The 24,330-nt window shown below is 43.5% G+C and overlaps 3 protein-coding genes, 1 long non-coding RNA gene and 1 pseudogene across 7 annotated transcripts; all 5 read left to right on the top strand.

The window, feature by feature from the left end:
• Positions 1 to 272: 272 nt before the first annotated feature.
• Positions 273 to 10,669, top strand: LOC311023160 (nuclear factor 7, brain-like). The gene is made up of 2 exons (XM_084024841.1): positions 273 to 824; positions 9,319 to 10,669. The coding sequence occupies exons 1-2, from the start codon at positions 354 to 356 to the stop codon at positions 10,327 to 10,329; spliced, it is 1,482 nt and encodes a 493-aa protein (XP_083880967.1). The 5' UTR covers positions 273 to 353; the 3' UTR covers positions 10,330 to 10,669.
• LOC311023161 lies at positions 2,708 to 3,613 on the top strand. The gene is made up of 2 exons (XR_014598187.1): positions 2,708 to 2,796; positions 2,911 to 3,613. It is a non-coding gene; the product is annotated as an uncharacterized lncRNA (long non-coding RNA).
• Positions 6,935 to 7,754, top strand: LOC311023157 (retinol dehydrogenase 14-like). The gene is made up of 2 exons (XM_084024838.1): positions 6,935 to 7,119; positions 7,234 to 7,754. Exons 1-2 carry the CDS (start codon positions 6,948 to 6,950, stop codon positions 7,467 to 7,469), a joined length of 408 nt encoding a protein of 135 aa, XP_083880964.1. The 5' UTR covers positions 6,935 to 6,947; the 3' UTR covers positions 7,470 to 7,754.
• Positions 10,670 to 13,398: 2,729 nt separating the features above from the next.
• LOC311023149 (zinc-binding protein A33-like) lies at positions 13,399 to 17,196 on the top strand. 3 transcript variants are annotated; one of them, XM_084024830.1, is made up of 3 exons: positions 13,399 to 15,813; positions 15,892 to 15,946; positions 16,061 to 17,196. In XM_084024830.1, exon 1 carries the CDS (start codon positions 13,513 to 13,515, stop codon positions 14,971 to 14,973), a length of 1,461 nt encoding a protein of 486 aa, XP_083880956.1. In that variant the 5' UTR covers positions 13,399 to 13,512; the 3' UTR covers positions 14,974 to 15,813; positions 15,892 to 15,946; positions 16,061 to 17,196. The 3 variants fall into 3 exon arrangements, with proteins under 3 accessions (XP_083880956.1, XP_083880955.1, XP_083880954.1); XM_084024829.1 differs by having other exon boundaries at positions 15,888 to 15,946; XM_084024828.1 differs by having other exon boundaries at positions 13,399 to 15,946.
• Positions 17,197 to 21,678: 4,482 nt separating this feature from the next.
• LOC311023731 (nuclear factor 7, brain-like) lies at positions 21,679 to 23,859 on the top strand (annotated as a pseudogene). Its single transcript has 2 exons — positions 21,679 to 21,858; positions 22,586 to 23,859. The product of its transcript is annotated as a nuclear factor 7, brain-like (transcript).
• The last annotated feature ends 471 nt before the right edge of the window (positions 23,860 to 24,330 follow it).

The following is a 24,330-nucleotide window of genomic DNA, read 5'->3' as shown; positions in this document are numbered from 1 at the left end:
ATTATTTCCTTAAACATGTTCAACACAAAATCTGAAATGTAATGTAATAGCTTCGGTGTTTCTGTGTTCAACCATTTGTTTAAAATGTCAATGAATCTTTTTTACAAGCACGTCATGTGCAACGTTGCTGTGAAATCTGACAATAAATCAAAGTTCAATCTGCTGATGGTACAATTACATCTCAGCTGTCAATTATTAATTTTAAAAGATAGGAAGTGAAACTTAAAAGTGATCGACGTTACTGAAGTGAGACGCCATTCCAGGTTGAAGGATCCCAACAGAAGGATTGTAATCCGTAAAGGGACACAGATTTGGTGAGTCTTGTTGTTAAAGGATAATTCCCACCAGAGGAAATGGCTGAGAGAGATCTTCTTGAAAGTTTCCTGAACTGCCACGTGTGTTCAGAGACTTTCACAGATCCTGTGTCTCTGAGCTGCAACCACAGCTTCTGTTCAAGCTGCCTGCAAGGATTCTGGGAACAAGCGGACAACAAAAACTGTCCCGTTTGTAAAAGAAAATCCTCCAAAGATCCTCTGACGAACTTCACCCTGAAGGGACTGGCTGACTCCTTTGCTGAGAGACAGAAAACTGGATCTCCTGAGACAAAAAAAGTCAAGAAGAATATGGAGGTGGTGTGTAGTAAACATCAAGAAGAGTTTAAACTGTTCTGTGAGGACGAAGATCGAGCTGTGTGTCCTGTCTGTGAGGTTTCTCTCCACCAGGGTCACAAGCTGGTTCCTATAGAACAAGCAGTCAGTGACCTGAAGGAGCGGCTGAAATCTGACTTGGAGTCTCTGCAGGACAAGAGGGACAAACACAAACAAGTGGAGGAAACATACAGTGAAATGATTGAACACTCCAAGAAGCAGCTGTTGTCCACAGAGAGACAGATCAGAGCAGAGTTCAACAAGCTCCACCAGTTCCTGAGAGAGGAAGAGGAGTCCAGACTGGCAGCTCTGAGGGAGGAAGAGGAGCAGAAGGGGAAGAGGATCAGCAGAGAGATGAAGGTGATTCAGGAGCAGATCTCCTCTCTGTCAGACAGCATCTCTGCTGTTGAAGACCTGCAGAAACACAACGTGCCGTTCCTCAGCAGCTATAAATCCACTCAGACCAGAACCAGAGTCCAGAGCTCACGGTCTGATCCACAGCTGGTCTCAGGAGCACTGATAGATGTGGCCAAACATCTGGGCAACCTGTCCTTCAGGGTCTGGGAGAAGATGAAGGACGTGGTCCACTTCAGTCCTGTCATTCTGGACCCAAACACTGCATACCCTGGTCTCTGTCTGTCTGATGATCTGACCAGGGTGAGATATGGAGACACAATCCTGCAGCTTCCTGACAATCCAGAGAGAAACATTTATTATGCCACCGTTCTGGGCTCTGAGGGCTTCAGCTCAGTGAAACACAGCTGGGAGGTGGAGGTGGGAGACAATCCTAACTGGTCTCTAGGTTTGGCTAAAGAGTCATATGACAGGAAGGTAAAGATACCTGTGACACCAAAGTATGGAATCTGGCGTTTAAGATATTACAATGGAGAATACATTGATGTAGCTAATAAGACTGTCAAAGTGGAGAAGAGTCTCCGGAGGATCAGAGTCCAGCTGGACTATGATGGGGGACAGGTGTCTTTCTACAACCCTGAAGACATGACTCACATCTGCACTCACAGAGACACTTTCACTGAGAAACTCTTCCCCTGGTTTAATATTGCACCGGCTGGTGATGCTAAAACTGATGATATGAAAATGTGTGAAAGTGAGGTTTCTGTGATGTTCAGGGAGGAAGGTGAGCTCTCAGGGATTCATTAGGGTTTTATAGTGGTGGTCGTCATTTAATCAGATTTAAAAAGTGTTTTATTTGAAATAAAACATGATTTACTGTTCAGAATGGATCAAACGTTGAATGTTGATGTAATAATCTCCATGTTTTCTCTCGACCAAGTGTGACTGTTGATTGTCAGACATATTCTATACATTACTGTAGTTTCATGCATACCAACAAACTCCTTATTTGTGTTTCTTTAACTGTAGAAACTTCTGCATATATTGCTTGATAATATTTCTCTTCCAGGTAAAATCCACATGAGAGCAGCCCAAAAGTGAGACAAAATGTAACAAGTCCATCAAATACACTTGAAGATTGTGTGGATTAGGGCTGCAACTAAGGTGTGTTCCTATTGTCATTTAATCTGTTGATGGTTTTCTTCAAAGTGTCAGAAAATTGCAGAAAAACAAAACCAACAAAACCTTGAATTTGAGGAAATTTGTGAATTTATTTCCTAATAAATTATTGTAATGTTTAATCATTGTTCATGTTGGCACCAATATGTTTTAGTAAGTATAGCTGGCAGTTAACTAAACAGCGTCACACATATCCCACATGTCAGAAGGAATAATAATAATAATATATAATAAAACTGTTAACTGAAAAGCCCTGACTTGTCTTTGAATTGAGGATGTTGAATTCTAAAGATTGCCAGCAGTGGTCCCTTAATCTTCATCTCTAACATGAATCTTTATGACGTTTGCTGAGCAAAGTGAGGCGGAGCTGCTGTTTGTTTCCTGTGTTTAAGTTTCCTGTCCGTTAGATGTGAAACCAGCCATCAGCACACAAGTCTGCATTGGATGAACTGCAGGATTTACACTGTGGACTCACTTGATGTTGTGAGTAAAAACGTGCATGTTTATACCTGGTCAGCAAATATCTTGCCCTTTTTCACCTACTACATCTACTTCAGCCAGGAAGTGGCCCGTATCACTGAAGGGAAAGGAGTGACATCCTATGCCGTACACCCCGGTAAGAGGTGTTGCTTTGTATGCTGCAGTTGTCCTGCACCACTACCCATCTTTGGTTGCATGTGCTCACTTTCCACATGCTTCTCCTCATCTGTAATTCCTTGTGTTGCTGCAGGTTTTGTCCAAAGCTGGTGGACGTGCCACTACTCCATCCTGTTCCGGATGCTGATGCAGGTGATCATGTGGATGTTTTTTGTGCCATGTGAGATTGGAGCTCAGACGGTCATCTACTGTGCTGTATCAGATGAAGCTGCCAAACACAGCGGGGGTTACTTTGTCGACTGCCGACCAGCTAATCTGCGTCCTTTTGCAAGAGAAAAAAACTGTGGGAAGGCAGTGAGAGACTGGTGAAACTGGCCTGATGGTGGAAACTGGGGGAACTGATTCTTGGATTCATTAATGGCCGTGTTTTTTACATTTGGGGTTTTCATTCATGTTTTTGTTGTGTACAATGAGATGTAAAGATGACTTTTATGCGTCTGTGTCATTTCAAAGGAAACGTTTTGCACAAATGAAATACTTTACAGTTTTTACACTGTCTTGGAAGAGTACATTGTCATGTAATTAAATTATTATTTAATCTGTCACACATGCATTGACATGGTGATTATTTCCTTAAACATGTTCAACACAAATTCTGAAATGTAATGTAATAGCTTCGGTGTTTCTGTGTTCAACCATTTGTTTAAAATGTCAATGAATTTTCTCATTTTTGTTTTGTTTTTTTCACTTTGTATCTTTTTTACAAGCACGTCATGTGCAAAGTTGCTGTGAAATCTGACAATAAATCAAAGTACAATCTGCTGATGGTACAATAAGTCCATCAAATACACTTGAAGATTGTGTGGATTAGGGCTGCAACTAAAGTGTGTTCCTATTGTCATTTAATCTGTTGATGGTTTTCAGAAAATTGCAGAAAAATAAAAACAACAAAACCTTGAATTTGAGCAAATTTGTGAATTTATTTCCTAATAAATTATTGTTACGTTTAATCATTGTTCATGTTGGCACCATTAAGTTTTAGTAAGTATAGTTGGCTTTTAACAGCGTCACACATATCCCACATGTCAGAAGGAAGTCTCATTTCCAATAATATATATTACAACTATATACATTTTATATATATTAAAAAGTGAGGCGGAGCTGCTGTTTGTTTCCTGTCCAGGGCCGGAGTGGGGACACTTTTCAGCAAATATTCTGGTCAGAAACATAGAATGAGTTTTGTCCCGACGTCTATCAACACACATCAAAGCTGTGCTGCAACCTGATGTGTTTGCAAACACAGAAACAAATTCACTTTTCTATTTAAATGATCATTTTATTGATAACATCTTAACACATTTCCTTGAAGTCATAGAAACACGTGTAGCAAGTAAAAGAACAGAGCAATCATCTGAAGAATCCGAGAACTAGAGGATTAATATTATTATACAGAAGAAACCCAGAGTGACAAAAAGACACAAAGGGAAACTAGAAAGAGCCAACTGCAGACAAATGATTGGATAAAGTTGGAAGCAGAGGGAATGGGAGAAAGAGTGAAAGAGGAAGAGAAGCCAACTCCGTGTTGTCAGTGCAACTTAGTCGCTGGCTGGAGAAAGAAGATGGCAGAGGTTCAGAGTTCATCTCTGTAATACTTTATCGGACAGGAAGGCAGCAGAACTCACACTGACCTCAAGAAAGGACAGCTATAGTGGTTTCTATGTAGGGCTGCACAATTAATCATATACTGTCATGTCAGCATCGATCAGATTAATCAGTGGCATCGGTTCATTTCATTGAGAAAGGATGTAAAATATGTCTGGAATCATAATTAATAATTACAATGGAAGCTTTTTTTCTTATTTAACAGTGATTTTACACTAAAGTCAACTTATTGTGCAACGACATTAGAAGAATCAACTTGCCGTCTATCTGTGTGTGTTGTGTGCTCTTTACGCTGCGTGACTGCGCCCCCTGCTGGAGCTCATTCACTCTGAACTGCCTTGAAACTTGTTCTCTCAGCTCCGTGCAAAAGGCAGCTGTTCTGCACTGACAACACAGAGCCCCGTGGAAAAGCGTGCGAGATCATCTTCATCACATCATCCTCATCATCACTGTCAACATCCTCATAATGCCAGTCATTAACACCATCATCCTGATCATCTTAAGCACCTTCGTTATATCAAATATATTGGTTTATATGCACTTAAAAAGCTGAGAAAATAGACAGAAAGGTCGAGTCTAACAGCATTCAGTAGAAAATGAGAAACCAAATCAAAAGGAAAACACCAAAAAACGAGTGTCCCGTTGACTGTCATGCAAAGAAAATGCCAGCTACGCTACGCTAGTTAGTTAGTTGCAGTTGTGTAATAGTGTGTACTTCATTTTAAATATGTGAATCCTATTATATTGATTTCCAAGGCTAGTAAACACAGAAGAACAGAAGAACACGTTGTACTGTACATGCTATCTCTTCCGGTTTTGGAGAGAGGTGGGGGTCATGTCCAGTTGATCACATAAGGTAATCAGGTAACCTTCGACCTTTTACTGTAGGAACAAAGTCAACTAGCCATTAACACTGTGCCTGGATGAGACACAGGTATAGTACAACGCATCAGAGGTTCGTTTGAAAAAAACCCTCATCACCGTAACAGAAAAGGGTGAAGATGAAGCTTTTGGAGGGACGGTTCACTCAAAATACAACCCTGTATTCTACGAGATTTAAAGTGATAGATGTCCCACTTCTGGCAAAGTGGTTATGACCTACGGAGGAGAAAACGATGGAAACCGTGAAACTGCAAAACATAATGTCAAAATCAACTTCAATAAAGTTGCAGAAGAAAAACAGCAGAGAAAGAAACAGTAATACACACGCCATGTTGGTCGTTACAGAAGAACACATGCAGGATGCAAATTGGGTATAATATCCCTTTAAAAACAGTCATGTTTTACATGGAGTAGACTCCCTCTGAACAATAACAAATTTGCGCGAGTGCACGAGCTGTACAGAAGAAAACAAAAAAAGAGAGAAAAGCACGCCAATAATATCCACTAAAATAAATAAATAAATATTAAAAATAAATAGAAACCTGAGGACTACTCACCAAACCGACGGCCCGTTCTCTTTAATATCCTGGTCTGACCAATAGGAGCGAGACAAATGTGAAGGCAGCCAATGGCGGACGAGCAAAGTACAGAGGAGCTGATTGCAAGTCAAACCCTCAATAAAACGGTTTGCAGTGCAATCCATCGATTAATCCCGCCACCCCTGCTAAAACTGCTGATATCAAAATGTGTGAAAGTGAGGTTTCTGTGATGTTCAGGGAGGAAGGTGAGCTCTCAGGGATTCATTAGGGTTTTATAGTGGTGGTCGTCATTTAATCAGATTTAAAATGTGTTTTATTTGAAATAAAACATGATTTCCTGTTCAGAATGGACCAAACGGTGAATGTTGATGTAATAATCTCCATGTTTTCTCTCGACCAAGTGTGACTGTTGATTGTCAGACATATTCTATACATTACTGTAGTTTCATGCATACCAACAAACTCCCTATTTGTGTTGCTTTAACTGTAGAAACTTCTGCACATGTTGCTTGATAATATTTCTCTTCCAGGTAAAATCCACATGAGAGCAGCCCAAAAGTGCAACAAAATGTAACAAGTCCATCAAATACACTTGAAGATTGTGTGGATTAGGGCTGCAACTAAAGTGTGTTCCTATTGTCATTTAATCTGTTGATGGTTTTCTTCAAAGTGTCAGATAATTTCAGAAAAATAAAAACAACAAAACCTTGAATTTGAGGAAATTTGTGATTTTTTCCCCTAATAAATTATTGTAATGTTTAATCATTGTTCATGTTGGCACCAATATGTTTTAGTAAGTATAGCTGGCTTTTAACTAAACAGCGTCACACATATCCCACATGTCAGAAGGAATAATAATAATAATATATAATAAAACTGTTGACTGTAAAGCCCTGACTTGTCTTTGAATTGTGGATGTTGAATTCTAAAGATTGCCAGCAGTGGTCCCTTAATCTTCATCTCTAACATGAATCTTTGTTGTGACGTTTGCTGAGCAAAGTGAGGCGGAGCTGCTGTTTGTTTCCTGTGTTTAAGTTTCCTGTCCGTTAGATGTGAAACCAGCCATCAGCACACAAGTCTGCATTGGATGAACTGCAGGATTTACACTGTGGACTCACTTGATGTTGTGAGTAAAAACGTGCATGTGTGTACCTGGTCAGCAAATATCCTGCCCTTTTTCACCTACTACATCTACTTCAGCCAGGAAGTGGCCCGTATCACTGAAGGGAAAGGAGTGACATCCTATGCCGTACACCCCGGTAAGAGGTGTTGCTTTGTATGCTGCAGTTGTCCTGCATCACTACCCATCTTTGGTTAGATGTGCTCACTTTCCACATGCTTCTCCTCATCTGTAATTCCTTGTGTTGCTGCAGGTTTTGTCCAAAGCGGGTGGACGTGCCACTACTCCATCCTGTTCCGGATGCTGATGCAGGTGATCATGTGGATGTTTTTTGTGCCATGTGAGATTGGAGCTCAGACGGTCATCTACTGTGCTGTATCAGATGAAGCTGCCAAACACAGCGGGGGTTACTTTGTCGACTGCCGACCAGCTACTCTGCGTCCTTTCGCAAGAGACGCTGGTGTTGCAAAAAAACTGGGAGGCCAGTGAGAGACTGGTGAAACTGGCCTGATGGTGGAAACTGGAGGAACTGATTCTTGGATTCATTAATGGCCTGTTTTTTACATTTGGGGTTTTCATATCATTTCATCAGAGGAGCAGGAGAGGAAGAGGATCAGCAGAGAGATGAAGGTGATTCAGGAGCAGATCTCCTCTCTGTCAGACAGCATCTCTGCTGTTGAAGAAGACCTGCAGAAACACAACGTGCCGTTCCTCAGCAGTTATAAATCCACTCAGACCAGAACCAGAGTCCAGAGCTCACGGTCTGATCCACAGCTGGTCTCAGGAGCACTGATAGATGTGGCCAAACATCTGGGCAACCTGTCCTTCAGGGTCTGGGAGAAGATGAAGGACGTGGTCCACTTCAGTCCTGTCATTCTGGACCCAAACACTGCATCCCCTGGTCTCTGTCTGTCTGATGATCTGACCAGGGTGAGACGTGGAGACAATCCTGCAGCTTCCTGACAATCCAGAGAGAAACACTAAGTATACCATCGTTCTGGGCTCTGAGGGCTTCAGCTCAGGGAACCACAGCTGGGAGGTGGAGGTGGGAGACCATCCTTACTGGTATCTAGGTTTGGCTAAAGAGTCATGTGACAGGAAGGGAGAGATACCTGTGACACCAAAGTATGGAAGCTGGTGTTTAAGATATTATATCAAAATCTGTGAAAGTGAGGTTTCTGTGATGTTCAGGGAGGAAGGTGAGCTCTCAGGGATTCATTAGGGTTTTATAGTGGTGGTCGTCATTTAATCAGATTTAAAAATGTTTTATTTGAAATAAAACATGATTTCCTGTTCAGAATGGACCAAACGGTGAATGTTGATGTAATAATCTCCATGTTTTCTCTTGACCAAGTGTGACTGTTGATTGTCAGACATATTCTTTACATTACTGTAGTTTCATGCATACCAACAAACTCCTTATTTGTGTTTCTTTAACTGTAGAAACTTCTGCATATATTGCTTGATAATATTTCTCTTCCAGGTCAAATCCACATGAGAGCAGCCCAAAAGTGCAACAAAATGTAACAAGTCCATCAAATACACTTGAAGATTGTGTGGATTAGGGCTGCAACTAAAGTGTGTTTCTATTGTCATTTAATCTGTTGATGGTTTTAATCAATAAAACATCAATAAAATAATGTTACCACTTCATGTGCAAAGCTGCTGTGAAATCTGACAGTAAATCAAATAGCACCATCTGCTGGTGACACAATCAAATGTCAGTTTATTAACTTAAAAACATGGAAAGTGAAACTTAAAAGTGACTCGACGTTACTGAAGTGAGACGCCATTCCAGGTTGAAGGATCCCAACAGAAGGATTGTAATCCGTAAAGGGACACAGATTTGGTGAGTCTTGTTGTTAAAGGATAATTCCCACCAGAGGAAATGGCTGAGAGAGATCTTTTTGAAAGTTTCCTGAACTGCCACGTGTGTTCAGAGACTTTCACAGATCCTGTGTCTCTGAGCTGAAACCACAGCTTCTGTTCAAGCTGCCTGCAAGGATTCTGGGAACAAGCGGACAACAAAAACTGTCCCGTTTGTAAAGTAATGTCCTCAACCGGTGAACCGGCAGTGAACTTGACCCTGAAGGGACTGGCTGACTCCTTTGCTGGGAGACAGAATAATGTTTCACCTGAGACGGTAAAAGAAAAGGAGAAAGAGGAAGTTGTGTGTGATAAACATCCAGAAGTCCCGTATTGGTTCTGTGAGGACGAAGATCGAGCTGTGTGTCCTGTCTGTGAGTTTTCTCTCCACCAGGGTCACAAGCTGGTTCCTATAGAACAAGCAGTCAGTGACCTGAAGGAGCGGCTGAAATCTGACTTGGAGTCTCTGCAGGACAAGAGGGACAAACACAAAGAAGTGAAGAAAACATACAGTGAAATGATTGAACACTCCAAGAAGCAGCTGTTGTCCACAGAGAGACAGATCAGAGCAGAGTTCAACAAGCTCTACCAGTTCCTGAGAGAGGAAGAGGAGTCCAGACTGGCAGCTCTGAGGGAGGAAGAGGAGCAGAAGGGGAAGAGGATCAGCAGAGAGATGAAGGTGATTCAGGAGCAGATCTCCTCTCTGTCAGACAGCATCTCTGCTGTTGAAGAAGACCTGCAGAAACACAACGTGCCGTTCCTCAGCAGTTATAAATCCACTCAGACCAGAACCAGAGTCCAGAGCTCACGGTCTGATCCACAGCTGGTCTCAGGAGCACTGATAGATGTGGCCAAACATCTGGGCAACCTGTCCTTCAGGGTCTGGGAGAAGATGAAGGACGTGGTCCACTTCAGTCCTGTCATTCTGGACCCAAACACTGCATCCCCTGGTCTCTGTCTGTCTGATGATCTGACCAGGGTGAGACATGGAGACACAATCCTGCAGCTTCCTGACAATCCAGAGAGAAACACTAAGCATGTCATCGTTCTGGGCTCTGAGGGCTTCAGCTCAGTGAAACACAGCTGGGAGGTGGAGGTGGGAGACCATCCTTACTGGTCTGTAGGTTTGGCTAAAGAGTCATATGACAGGAAGGTAAAGATACCTCTGACACCAAAGTATGGAATCTGGTGTTTAAGATATAACAGTGGAAAATACATTGATGGAGCTAGTAAACCTGTCAGAGTGAAGAAGAGTCTCCGGAGGATCAGAGTCCAGCTGGACTATGATGGGGGACAGGTGTCTTTCTACAACCCTGAAGACATGACTCACATCTGCACTCACAGAGACACTTTCACTGAGAAACTCTTCCCCAGGTTTAATATTGGACCGGCTGGTGATGCTAAAACTGATGATATGAAAATCTGTCAAAGTGAGGTTTCTGTGATGTTCAGGGAGGAAGGTGAGCTCTCAGGGATTCATTAGGGTTTTATAGTGGTGGTCGTCATTTAATCAGATTTAAAAAGTGTTTTATTTGAAATAAAACATGATTTCCTGTTCAGAATGGACCAAACGGTGAATGTTGATGTAATAATCTCCATGTTTTCTCTCGACCAAGTGTGACTGTTGATTGTCAGACATATTCTATACATTACTGTAGTTTCATGCATACCAACAAACTCCTTATTTGTGTTTCTTTAACTGTAGAAACTTCTGCATATATTGCTTGATAATATTTCTCTTCCAGGTAAAATCCACATGAGAGCAGCCCAAAAGTGCAACAAAATGTAACAAGTCCATCAAATACACTTGAAGATTGTGTGGATTAGGGCTGCAACTAAAGTGTGTTCCTATTGTCATTTAATCTGTTGATGGTTTTCTTCAAAGTGTCAGAAAATTGCAGAAAAATAAAAACAACAAAACCTTGAATTTGAGGAAATTTGTGAATTTATTTCCTAATAATTTATTGTAATGTTTAATTATTGTTCATGTTGGCACCAATATGTTTTACTTAGTATAGCTGGCTTTTAACAGCTTCACACATATCCCACATGTAGAAGGAAGTCTCATTTCCAATAATATATATTAAAACTATATACATTTTATATATATTAAAAAGTGAGGCAGAGCTGCTGTTTGTTTCCTGTCCAGGGCCGGAGTGGGGACACTTTTCAGCAAATATTCTGGTCAGAAACATAGAATGAGTTTTGTCCCGACGTCTATCAACACACATCAAAGCTGTGCTGCAATCTGTTTGCAAACACAGACAGGGATTCAGTTTTCTATTTAAATGATCATTTTATTGATAACACCTTAACACATTTCCTTGAAGTCATAGAAACACGTGTAGCAAGTAAAAGAACAGAGCAATCATCTGAAGAATCCGAGAACTAGAGGATTAATATTATTATACAGAAGAAACCCAGAGTGACAAAAATACACAAAGGGAAACTAGAAAGAGCCAACTGCAGACAAATGATTGGATAAAGTTGGAAGCAGAGGGAATGGGAGAAAGAGTGAAAGAGGAAGAGAAGCCAACTCCGTGTTGTCAGTGCAACTTAGTCACTGGCTGGAGAAAGAAGATGGCAGAGGTTCAGAGTTCATCTCTGTAATACTTCATCGGACAGGAAGGCAGCAGAACTCACACTAACCTCAAGAAAGGACAGCTATAGTGGTTTCTATGTAGGGCTGCACAATTAATCATATACTGTCATGTCAGCATGGATCAGATTAATCAGTGGCATCGGTTCATTTCATTGAGAAAGGATGTAAAATATGTCTGGAATCATAATTAATAATTACAATGGAAGTTTTTTTTTTCTTATTTAACAGCGATTTTACACTAAAGTCAACTTATTGTGCAACGACATTAGAAGAATCAACTTGCCGTCTATCTGTGTGTGTTGTGTGCTCTTTAGGCTGCATGACTGCGCCCCCTGCTGGAGCTCATTCACTCTGAACTGCCTTGAAACTTGTTCTCTCAGCTCCGTACAAAAGGCAGCCGTTCTGCACTGACAACACAGAGCCCCGTGGAAAAGCATGCGAGATCATCTTCATCACATCATCCTCATCATCACTGTCAACATCCTCATAATGCCAGTCATTAACACCATCATCCTGATCATCTTAAGCACCTTCATTATATCAGATATATTGGTTTATATGCACTTAAAAAGCTGAGAAAATAGACAGAAAGGTCGAGTCTAACAGCATTCAGTAGAAAATGAGAAACCAAATCAAAAGGAAAACACCAAAAAACGAGTGTCCCGTTGACTGTCATGCAAAGAAAATGCCAGCTACGCTACGCTAGTTAGTTAGTTGCAGTTGTGTAATAGTGTGTACTTCATTTTAAATATGTGAATCCTATTATATTGATTTCCAAGGCTAGTAAACACAGAAGAACAGAAGAACACGTTGTACTGTACATGCTATCTCTTCCGGTTTTGGAGAGAGGTGGGGGTCATGTCCAGTTGATCACATAAGGTAATCAGGTAACCTTCGACCTTTTACTGTAGGAACAAAGTCAACTAGCCATTAACACTGTGCCTGGATGAGACACATGTATAGTACAACGCATCAGAGGTTCATTTGAAAAAAAACCTCATCACCTTAACAGAAAAGGGTGAAGATGAAGCTTTTGGAGGGACGGTTCACTCAAAATACAACACTGTATTCTACGAGATTTAAAGTGATGGATGTCCCACTTCTGGCAAAGTGGTTATGACCTACGGAGGAGAAAACGATGGAAACCGTGAAACTGCAAAACATAATGTCAAAATCAACTTCAATAAAGTTGCAGAAGAGCGAGACAAATGTGAAGGCAGCCAATGGCGGACGAGCAAAGTACAGAGGAGCTGATTGCAAGTCAAACCCTCAATAAAACTGTTTGCAGTGCAATCCATCGATTAATCCCGCCACCCCTGCTAAAACTGCCGATATCAAAATCTGTCAAAGTGAGGTTTCTGTGATGTTCAGGGAGGAAGGTGAGCTCTCAGTGATTCATTAGGGTTTTATAGTGGTGGTCGTCATTTAATCAGATTTAAAAAGAGTTTTATTTGAAATAAAACATGATTTCCTGTTCAGAATGGACCAAACGGTGAATGTTGATGTAATAATCTCCATGTTTTCTCTCGACCAAGTGTGACTGTTGATTGTCAGACATATTCTATACATTACTGTAGTTTCATGCATACCAACAAACTCCTTATTTGTGTTTCTTTAACTTTAGAAACTTCTGCATATATTGCTCGATTATATTTCTCTTCCAGGTAAAATCCACACGAGAGCAGCCCAAAAGTGCAACAAAATGTAACAAGTCCATCAAATACACTTGAAGATTGTGTGGATTAGGGCTGCAACTAAAGTCTGTTCCTATTGTCATTAAATCTGTTGATGGTTTTAATCAATAAACATCAATAAAATAATGTTACCACTTCATGTGCAAAGTTGCTGTGAAATCTGACAGTAAATCAAATAGCACCATCTGCTGGTGACACAATCAAATGTCAGTTTACTTTAAAAGATGGAAAGTGAAACTTAAAAGTGACTCGACGTTACTGAAGTGAGACGCCATTCCAGGTTGAAGGATCCCAACAGAAGGATTGTAATCCGTAAAGGGACACAGATTTGGTGAGTCTTGTTGTTAAAGGATAATTCCCACCAGAGGAAATGGCTGAGAGAGATGTTCTTGAAAGTTTCCTGAACTGCCACGTGTGTTCAGAGACTTTCACAGATCCTGTGTCTCTGAGCTGCAACCACAGCTTCTGTTCAAGCTGCCTGCAAGGATTCTGGGAACAAGCGGACAACAAAAACTGTCCCGTTTGTAAAGTAATGTCCTCAACCGGTGAACCGGCAGTGAACTTGACCCTGAAGGGACTGGCTGACTCCTTTGCTGGGAGACAGAATAATGTTTCACCTGAGACGGTAAAAGAAAAGGAGAAAGAGGAAGTTGTGTGTGATAAACATCCAGAAGTCCCGTATTGGTTCTGTGAGGACGAAGATCGAGCTGTGTGTCCTGTCTGTGAGTTTTCTCTCCACCAGGGTCACAAGCTGGTTCCTATAGAACAAGCAGTCAGTGACCTGAAGGAGCGGCTGAAATCTGACTTGGAGTCTCTGCAGGACAAGAGGGACAAACACAAACAAGTGAAGAAAACATACAGTGAAATGATTGAACACTCCAAGAAGCAGCTGTTGTCCACAGAGAGACAGATCAGAGCAGAGTTCAACAAGCTCCACCAGTTCCTGAGAGAGGAAGAGGAGTCCAGACTGGCAGCTCTGAGGGAGGAAGAGGAGCAGAAGGGGAAGAGGATCAGCAGAGAGATGAAGGTGATTCAGGAGCAGATCTCCTCTCTGTCAGACAGCATCTCTGCTGTTGAAGAAGACCTGCAGAAACACAACGTGCCGTTCCTCAGCAGTTATAAATCCACTCAGACCAGAACCAGAGTCCAGAGCTCACGGTCTGATCCACAGCTGGTCTCAGGAGCACTGATAGATGTGGCCAAACATCTGGGCAACATGTCCTTCAGGGTCTGGGAGAAGATGAAGGACGTGGTCCACTTCAGTCCTGTCATTCTGGACCCAAACACTGCATCCCCTGATCTCTGTCTGTCTGATGATCTGACCAGGGTGAGACATGGAGACACAATCCTGCAGCTTCCTGACAATCCAGAGAGAAACACTAAGTATACCATCGTTCTGGGCTCTGAGGGCTTCAGCTCAGGGAAACACAGCTGGGAGGTGGAGGTGGGAGACTATCCTCACTGGTATCTAGGTTTGGCTAAAGAGTCATGTGACAGGAAGCGAAAGATACCTCTGTCACTAGAATCTGGAATCTGGCGTTTAAGATATTACAGTGGAAAATACATTGATGTAGCTAATAAGACTGTCAAAGTGAAGAAGAGTCTCCGGAGGATCAGAGTCCAGCTGGACTATGATGGGGGACAAGTGTCTTTCTACAACCCTGAAGACATGACTCACATCTGCACTCACAGAGACACTTTCACTGAGAAACTCTTCCCCTGTTTTAATATTGGACTGACTGGTGATGCTAAAACTGCTGATATCAAAATCTGTCAAAGTGAGGTTTCTATGATGTTCAGGGAGGAAGGTGAGCTCTCAGGGATTCATTAGGGTTTTATAGTGGTGGTCGTCATTTAATCAGATTTAAAAATGTTTTATTTGAAATAAAACATAATGATTTCCTGTTCAGAATGGACCAAACGGTGAATGTTGATGTAATAATCTCCATGTTTTCTCTCGACCAAGTGTGACTGGTGATTGTCAGACATATTCTATACATTACTGTAGTTTCATGCATACCAACAAACTCCCTATTTATGTTTCTTTAACTGTAGAAACTTCTGCATTTGTTGCTTGATAATATTTCTCTTCCAGGTAAAATCCACAATGAGAGCAGACCAAAAGTGCAACAAATAACAAGTCCATCAAATACACTTGAAGATTGTGTGGATTAGGGCTGCAACACATTTAATCTGTTGATGGTTTTCTTCAAAGTGTCAGAAAATTGCAGAAAAACAAAACCAACAAAACCTTGAATTTGAGCAAATTTGTGAATTTATTTCCTAATAAATTATTGTAATGTTTAATCTTTGTTCATGTTGGCACCGATGTTTTAGTAAGTATAGCTGGCAGTTAACTAAACAGCATCACACATATCCCACATCTCAGAAGGAAGTCTCCTTTCCAATAATATATATTAACACCTGACTGTAAAGCCCTGGCTTGTCTTTGAATTGAGAATGTTGAATTCTAAAGATTGCCAGCAGTGGTCCCTTAATCTTCATCTCTAACATGAATCTTTGCTGTGACGTTTGGTGAGCAAAGTGAGGCGGAGCTGCTGTTTGTTTCCTGTGTTTATGTTTCCTGTCCGTTAGATGTGAAACCAGCCATCAGCACACAAGTCTGCGTTGGATGAACTGCAGGATTTACACTGTGGACTCACTTGATGTTGTGAGTAAAAACGTGCATGTTTATACCTGGTCAGCAAATATCCTGCCCTTTTTCACCTACTACATCTACTTCAGCCAGGAAGTGGCCCGTATCACTGAAGGGAAAGGAGTGACATCCTATGCCGTACACCCCGGTAAGAGGTGTTGCTTTGTATGCTGCAGTTGTCCTGCACCACTACCCATCTTTGGTTGCATGTGCTCACTTTCCACATGCTTCTCCTCATCTGTAATTCCTTGTGTTGCTGCAGGTTTAGTCCAAAGCGGATGGACGTGCCACTACTCCATCCTGTTCCGGATGCTGATGCAGGTGATCATGTGGATGTTTTTTGTGCCATGTGAGATTGGAGCTCAGACGGTCATCTACTGTGCTGTATCAGATGAAGCTGCCAAACACAGCGGGGGTTACTTTGTCGACTGCGGACCAGCTACTCTGCGTCCTTTTGCAAGAGACGCTGGTGTTGCAAAAAAACTGTGGGAGGCCAGTGAGAGACTGGTGAAACTGGCCTGATGGTGGAAACTGAGGGAACTGATTCTTGGATTCATTAATGGCCGTGTACCTTTTTTACATTTGGGGTTTTCATTCATGTTTTTGTTGTGTACAATGAGATGTAAAGATGATTTTATGTGTCTGTGTCATTTCAAAGGAAACGTTTTGCACAAATGAAATACTTACTTTACAGTTTTAACACTGTCTTGGAAGAGTACATTGTCATGTAATTAAATTATTATTTAATCTGTCACACATGCATTGACATGGTGATTATTTCCTTAAACATATTCAACACAAATTCTGAAATGTAATGTAATAGCTTCGGTGTTTCTGTGTACAACCATTTGTTTACAATGCAATGCATTTTCTCATTTCTGTTTTGTTTTTTTCACTTACAAATACAATTAATCTTTTTTACAAGCACGTCATGTGCAAAGTTGCTGTGAAATCTGACAATAAATCAAAGTACAATCTGCTGATGGTACAATAACATCTCAGCTGTCAATTATTAATTTTAAAAGATAGGAAGTGTGTGACGGGACGAGCAGCCCGTCACGGCAGCAATGCGCTGCCTTCATTAAAAGACTGTGTGTTTATGTTTATGTTGCTGTATTTTTTAGTTTTCCTCTGTTACCATCCTCCACGTTCTGTTCAAGTCGTATTTCACCTGTTACTCCTGCAGCTGTTTAGAGCGTGCGCACCAGATAAATATCAACACTGCAGGGGCGATCGTCAATAATACATTTCCTTTTCCATTTCATATGTAACAAATAACCACGCTACACTTTGTTTTCATTTCGCATGTATTGTTATTTTCATAGAGATCCGAACGTTTGAAGTAGAGTAAAAGTAAGAACAAAAGTAAATATTGTTTAGGCTGCTGGGTTTGATTTGACTCTGTCATTGTTAAGCATTAAATAAAATCTGATTTGTCCATGAGTTTTAGGCTGATTACAAGTCTTTACAAATAAATATATATAAAAATATATTCATAAGGGTAATTTCACTGCCTCATTTAGTTGTGCTGAAGCACCCCTGTCAAACTGGCAGTTTGGTTTCTACCAATTAGGGTAATCAGTGCAGGGCCTATTTAAGGCTAGGTGTTCAAGGAGACAAGAGGGCTGGTGGAAAACGAGAGTTACGTCGGGCCGCCCGTCTATATAAGCCCACGTCACTCTCCAAGATGTCCCTTCCGAATCTTCTCGCAAGATTCCGAGTGACAGAGAACTCTGGCGGTCATCCAGAATTCATAGAACCGTAGTTACATACGTAACTCTCGTTCTATTTCATTCTTACTGACCGCCAGAGGCAGTGCTTAACACTGGATGACTATTACCAACGTAGTCACAAGGAATCCTGTCCCCACCTATTAGGAGGGGCCTGAGGGTTCCCGAAAAACAGCTGCAGCCACTGCGTGGTGAGCAGCTACATTGACCCTGTAAAATCGGGCAAAGGTGCACGCTGAAGCCCAGGAGGCCGCTGCACAAATCTCACTTAGAGGCACTCCTCGTAGTGCTGCCCAGGAGGTGGAGACACTCCTGGTGGAATGTCCTCTGATGTTAAGAGGCAAAGGCAGTCCTCTTGACTTGTATGCCTCCTCAATTACCTCCACCACCCACTTGGAAAGCCGCTGTCTGGACAGCGCTTGCCCCTTCCTCGGGCCCCCGTAGCAGACAAACAGGCCATCAGACCGGCGAAAACCAGCAGTTTCCTGTATGTAACATCTCAAGGCTCTCACCGGGCAGAGTAGTTCTGCTGAACTAGCTTCCTCATCCGGTGGGTGTGAGGGGCCATAAGCTGCTAGCTCTATGACCTGATTATAGTGGGCCGAAGGCAGCCTCTTTGGAAAAAAAGACGGGTTAGGCCACAGTGCCACCCCTGTGCCATCTGAGTTCCAGTGTATACACTGTTAACTCACTGACAATGCATGAAGCTCACTCACGCGCTTGGCTGACGCGATCGCGAGAAGAAAGGCAACCTTTGCTGACAGCCAGTTCAGTGGCGCCTGATCCAGGGGCTCAAACAGGGGGAGACGGAGGGCTCCAAGTACCGGAGGTAGGTCCCATGAGGAAACCTTGACAGCCCGTGGGGGATTCCTCCGCTGGGCTCCTTTAAGAAATCGGGTCACCAAAGAATGAGACCCCACCGTCTGGCTATCCACCTTAATGTGCCTGGATGAAATGGCAGCCACATAGACCCTTAAAGTGGAAGCAGATAGCTTCTTTTCCAGTAAGGACTGCAAAAACCGCAGTATCATTGGCACTGAGGAACACTCCGGTACCTCTCCCTGAGCCTCACACCACTCTGCAAATATCTTCCACATGTTAGCATAAAGTGCCCTGGTGGAGGGAGCTCTTGAGTCTATGATGGTTTGAGCTACCTCCTGGTCACATTCCCTTATAAGTGGATCAGGCCCCTCAAGGGCCAAACCTATAGCTGCAGGCACTCTGGTCTGGGGTGCCAGATGTGGCCCCCCAGCTGTGAGAGCAGGTCCCGCCTCTCCGGCAGGCACCATGGATCTCCATCCAGCAGCCTGTACATTACTGGAAACCAAGGTCTCCCTGGCCAGTTTGGGGCAACCAGCAGGAGTCTGTGGTTCCCCTTCTGAACTCTGTGTAGGGTTAACCCTATCAGTGGAAATGGCGGGAAGGCATAAAGGAGCTGACGTGGCCATGGATGTGCCAAGGCATCCTGTCCCATCGGACTCGTCTCTGACAGGGAGAACCAGAGAGGGCAATGTGTTGTGGACTCTGAAGCAAACAGGTCCACCTCTGCTGTGCCATATTTGCTCCATATTGCCTCTACTACCTCTGGGTGGAGTCGCCACTCCCCCGACGGAGGTTTCTGGCGTGAAAGAAAGTCTGCCACCGTGTTCTGTGGCCCTGGAAGGTACATAGCCCTGAGGCTGGAAAAGTACGGGAGAGCCCATACAAGGAGTTGCTGTGCAACCTGTAATGACTGAGCCGACCTTGTGCCCCCTTGGTGGTTCACATTGTAGACACTTGTTGTCGCATCGTACCAGAACCTGTCTGCCCCTCAAATATGGCAGGAATTCGCGGAGCGCTAAGTAAATAGCACGGAGCTCGAGCACATTTATGCAGTGTGGCAGCACAGGGCGCTCGAGCGCCCTGTGCTGCCACACTGCCCCCCAGCCAGAGGGCGAAGCATCGGTCACCACCACGTCGCGGCGTGAGGGGATCGAACCCAGTGTGACACCTTTGGCAAGATATGCCCTGTGTCTCCAGGGTTGTAATGCCAGGAGGCATTGACTGTACACCCTGACTTTCCTGGATCCGTGCAACCTTGGATCTAAGTGGAGGCCATTGATCCAAACTTGGTAGGCCCGCCCTTCGAATACGAAGCGCAGGTATGGCCTGTGATGTGGTGCTATCGGGACGTGAAAATATGCATCCTTTAAATCGATTGATGTGAACCAGCTTTGCCGTGCGACGGCCTGGAGCACTTCTGCCGTCTTTAGCATGTGAAAGGGCATTAGTTTCAGAAAACTGTTCAGCCCTCGTAAGTCCAGTATAGGGCGAAACCCACCCTCTTTTTTTGGAATTAAAAAATACACTGAGTAAAACCCACCTTGCTGTGTCTGAGGATCTACGATCTCGATGGCCTTCTTCTCCAGGAGGGTGGATTCCTCCTGGCTGAGGGCCTGTTGCCTTGTGGGATCGCTGACTGTAGTCAGTCTGATCCCCCTGAAAACTGGGGGCCGGCGTCGGAATTGGAGATTGTACCCCTGGGAAAGCGTGGCCACCACCCAAGGGTCTGTAGTGCAACTTCCCCAGCAGATGGGGTGCTGCTGGGTGAAGCGTAGACAGGGCATCTCCGTCCCATTCTGGTGTGATTGGAGCCTCAGCCTGAGGGATTGACCCCTGGGTTGACGCCAACCTAACTGGCTGAAGGTTAAAGAGCAAACTCTTAATCTCAGCAAACTCTGACACTAGCTTGTCCACTTTGGCAGCATAACCGTCAGCCTTCCTAGCCTTCTTCCTGGGCGGGGCAGCCCTGGGTGGGGAGTGTACTCGTACCACTGGTTGTCTTCCAGGCGGGGGAAGCTCACCTTCAACCTGAGGTCCTTCCACCTCGGCTAGTCTTGCCACCTTCAGCCCATGTGGCATGAAACTGCAATTCATACACTGATCATCGGACAGCCCCTCCCTCAGGTGGACCACACCGAGGCATGCGGGGCATTCATCATGTCCATCTAGGGCTAGCAGTGGAGCCATGCAAGTGCGGCAACCATGTGAGCCTAACATGTTGGGGGAATTAAGCTATCCAAAAATAGTCTCTTCCCAGAGTGAAGTAGTTACTACTGCTCACGTAAGAAACTCAAACTTTCCCAAAATTTATTTATCATTTATTTTTCTTATTTACCCACTAGCCTTAACCGAATGGGGAGCTTCTGCTCTTAAATTCCAACCAAAGGAGTACACGCTTTAACGAGCGAAAACACTCGCCAGGGAGCCGTTAATTATCCGATGCAGCGAGGCAAACAAAACAAGACGTAAGCTTAAGCGGGTGCCGAAAACAGGATCCCCTTATCTTATTTAGCTTCGAGGCTAACACAGAGAGAATACTTACCTTAGCCGCTCTTCTGCCGCTACAGCTGGCGAAGTCGCTGTGTTAGAAAACACCGGTATGCGTGGTGACTAATTTAGCCGTGCGTGACTAATCGCAGCCCTTGGAGGACGAATCCGTGGCTCCAACCATGCGGTTGCAGGGCTACCAGCAAAGAGTCACCGGCTAATATTGCTTTTATTCAAGCTTATTTCATACTCTTAAACCTGTATTCGCTACTGCGAGAAGATACAAGGGACATCTTGGAGAGTGACGTGGGCTTATATAGACGGGCGGCCCGACGTCATTCCCGGTCACGTGTGACTTTGTTGATATTAAATACTCGACCTGCGCATGCGCGATGGATAACATCCAGTGTTCAGCAGTGCCTCTGGCGGTCAGTAAGAATGAAATAGAACAGGTGACTGTCCAGGCTCGGTTCTCTGCACATGGGAATCTCAACCTCAAGTGACAAAGCTTAAGTATTTGTTGTTGTTTTTTGACTATCATGTCATTCTTGTTTTGTTGTTTGAAATGTTACCTTTTTTTTTTTAATGAATTGCCATTTTGGCCTTTTTTGGGAGAAAATAAAAAGAATCCCTCTTCTCTACCGAACCTCCGTGTCCTCTGAGTGCTGTGTCAACTCTCTCACACCATAAGGTTGCATCTACCTTTAACAAAGTGAAACTTAAAAGTGACTGAAGTGAGACGCCATTCCAGGTTGAAGGATCCCAACAGAAGGATTGTAATCCGTAAAGCGACACAGATTTGGTGAGTCTTGTTGTTAAAGGATAATTCCCACCAGAGGAAATGGCAGAGAGAGATCTTGAAAGTTACCTGAACTGCCACGTGTGTTCAGAGACTTTCACAGATCCTGTGTCTCTGAGCTGCAACCACAGCTTCTGTTCAAGCTGCCTGCAAGCATTCTGGGAACAAGCGAACAACAAGAACTGTCCAGTTTGTAAAAGAAAATCCTCCAAAGATCCTCTGGTAAACTTCACCCTGAAGGGACTGGCTGACTCCTTTGCTAGGAGAGGGACAAACACAAACAAGTGGAGGAAACATACAGTGAAATGATTGAACACTCCAAGAAGCAGCTGTTGTCCACATAGACAGATCAGAGCAGAGTTCAACAAGCTCCACCAGTTCCTGAGAGAGGAAGAGGAGTCCAGACTGGCAGCTCTGAGGGAGGAAGAGGAGCAGAAGGGGAAGAGGATCAGCAGAGAGATGAAGGTGATTCAGGAGCAGATCTCCTCTCTGTCAGACAGCATCTCTGCTGTTGAAGAAGACCTGCAGAAACACAACGTGCCGTTCCTCAGCAGTTATAAATCCACTCAGACCAGAACCAGAGTCCAGAGCTCACGGTCTGATCCACAGCTTAATTTTAAAAGATAGGAAGTGAAACTTAAAAGTGACTCGACGTTACTGAAGTGAGACGCCATTCCAGGTTGAAGGATCCCAACAGAAGGATTGTAATCCGTAAAGGGACACAGATTTGGTGAGTCTTGTTGTTAAAGGATAATTCCCACCAGAGGAAATGGCTGAGAGAGATCTTGAAAGTTTCCTGAACTGCCACGTGTGTTCAGAGACTTTCACAGATCCTGTGTCTCTGAGCTGCAACCACAGCTTCTGTTCAAGCCGCCTGCAAGGATTCTGGGAACAAGCGAACAACAAAAGCTGTCCCGTTTGTAAAGTAATGTCCTCAACCGGTGAACCGGCAGTGAACTTGACCCTGAAGGGACTGGCTGACTCCTTTGCTGGGAGACAGAATAATGTTTCACCTGAGACGGTAAAAGAAAAGGAGAAAGAGGAAGTTGTGTGTGATAAACATCCAGAAGTCCCGTATTGGTTCTGTGAGGACGAAGATCGAGCTGTGTGTCCTGTCTGTGAGTTTTCTCTCCACCAGGGTCACAAGGTGGTTCCTATAGAACAAGCAGTCAGTGACCTGAAGGAGCGGCTGAAATCTGACTTGGAGTCTCTGCGGGACAAGAGGGACAAACACAAACAAGTGAAGAAAACATACAGTGAAATGATTGAACACTCCAAGAAGCAGCTGTTGTCCACAGAGAGACAGATCAGAGCAGAGTTCAACAAGCTCCACCAGTTCCTGAGAGAGGAAGAGGAGTCCAGACTGGCAGCTCTGAGGGAGGAAGAGGAGCAGAAGGGGAAGAGGATCAGCAGAGAGATGAAGGTGATTCAGGAGCAGATCTCCTCTCTGTCAGACAGCATCTCTGCTGTTAAAGAAGACCTGCAGAAACACAACGTGCCGTTCCTCAGCAGATATAAATCCACTCAGACCAGAACCAGAGTCCAGAGCTCACGGTCTGATCCACAGCTGGTCTCAGGAGCACTGATAGATGTGGCCAAACATCTGGGCAACCTGTCCTTCAGGGTCTGGGAGAAGATGAAGGACATGGTCCACTTCAGTCCTGTCATTCTGGACCCAAACACTACCCTGGTCTCTGTCTGTCTGATGATCTGACCAGGATGAGACTTGGAGACACAATCCTGCAGCTTCCTGACAATCCAGAGAGAAACACTCAGTGTACCGCCGTTCGGGGCTCTGAGGGCTTCAGCTCAGGGAACCACAGCTGGGAGGTGGAGGTGGGAGACCATCCTTACTGGTCTGTGGGTTTGGCTAAAAGGTCATATGACAGGAAGGGAAAGGTACTTCTGACACCAAAGTATGGAATCTGGCGTTTAAAATATCGCAGTGGAGAATACATTGATGTAGCTAATAAGACTGTCAGAGTGAAGAAGAGTCTCCGGAGGATCAGAGTCCAGCTGGACTATGATGGGGGACAGGTGTCTTTCTACAACCCTGAAGACATGACTCACATCTGCACTCACAGAGACACTTTCACTGAGAAACTCTTCCCCCGGTTTAATATTAGACCGGCTGGTGATGCTAAAACTTTTGCTATCAAAATCTGTCAAAGTGAGGTTTCTGTGATGTTCAGGGAGGAAGGTGAGCTCTCAGGGATTCATTAGGGTTTTATAGTGGTGGTCGTCATTTAATCAGATTTAAAAAGTGTTTTATTTGAAATAAAACATGATTTACTGTTCAGAATGGACCAAACGGTGAATGTTGATGTAATAATCTCCATGTTTTCTCTCGACCAAGTGTGACTGTTGATTGTCAGACATATTCTATACATTACTGTAGTTTCATGCATACCAACAAACTCCTTATTTGTGTTTCTTTAACTGTAGAAACTTCTGCATATGTTGCTTGATAATATTTCTCTTCCAGGTAAAATCCACATGAGCAGCCCAAAAGTGCAACAAAATGTAACAAGTCCATCAAATACACTTGAAGATTGTGTGGATTAGGGCTGCAACTAAAGTGTGTTCCTATTCATTTTCATTCATTTAATCTGTTGATGGTTTTCAGAAAATTGCAGAAAAATAAAAACAACAAAACCTTGAATTTGAGCAAATGTGTGAATTTATTTCCTAATA

Source organism: Eutrigla gurnardus (genome assembly GCF_963514095.1).
Source record: "Eutrigla gurnardus genome assembly, chromosome: 13".
Taxonomy (NCBI): domain Eukaryota; kingdom Metazoa; phylum Chordata; class Actinopteri; order Perciformes; family Triglidae; genus Eutrigla; species Eutrigla gurnardus.
The sequence above is the reverse complement of the archived record's forward strand: the minus strand, read 5'-3'. Positions and strand labels throughout refer to the sequence as shown.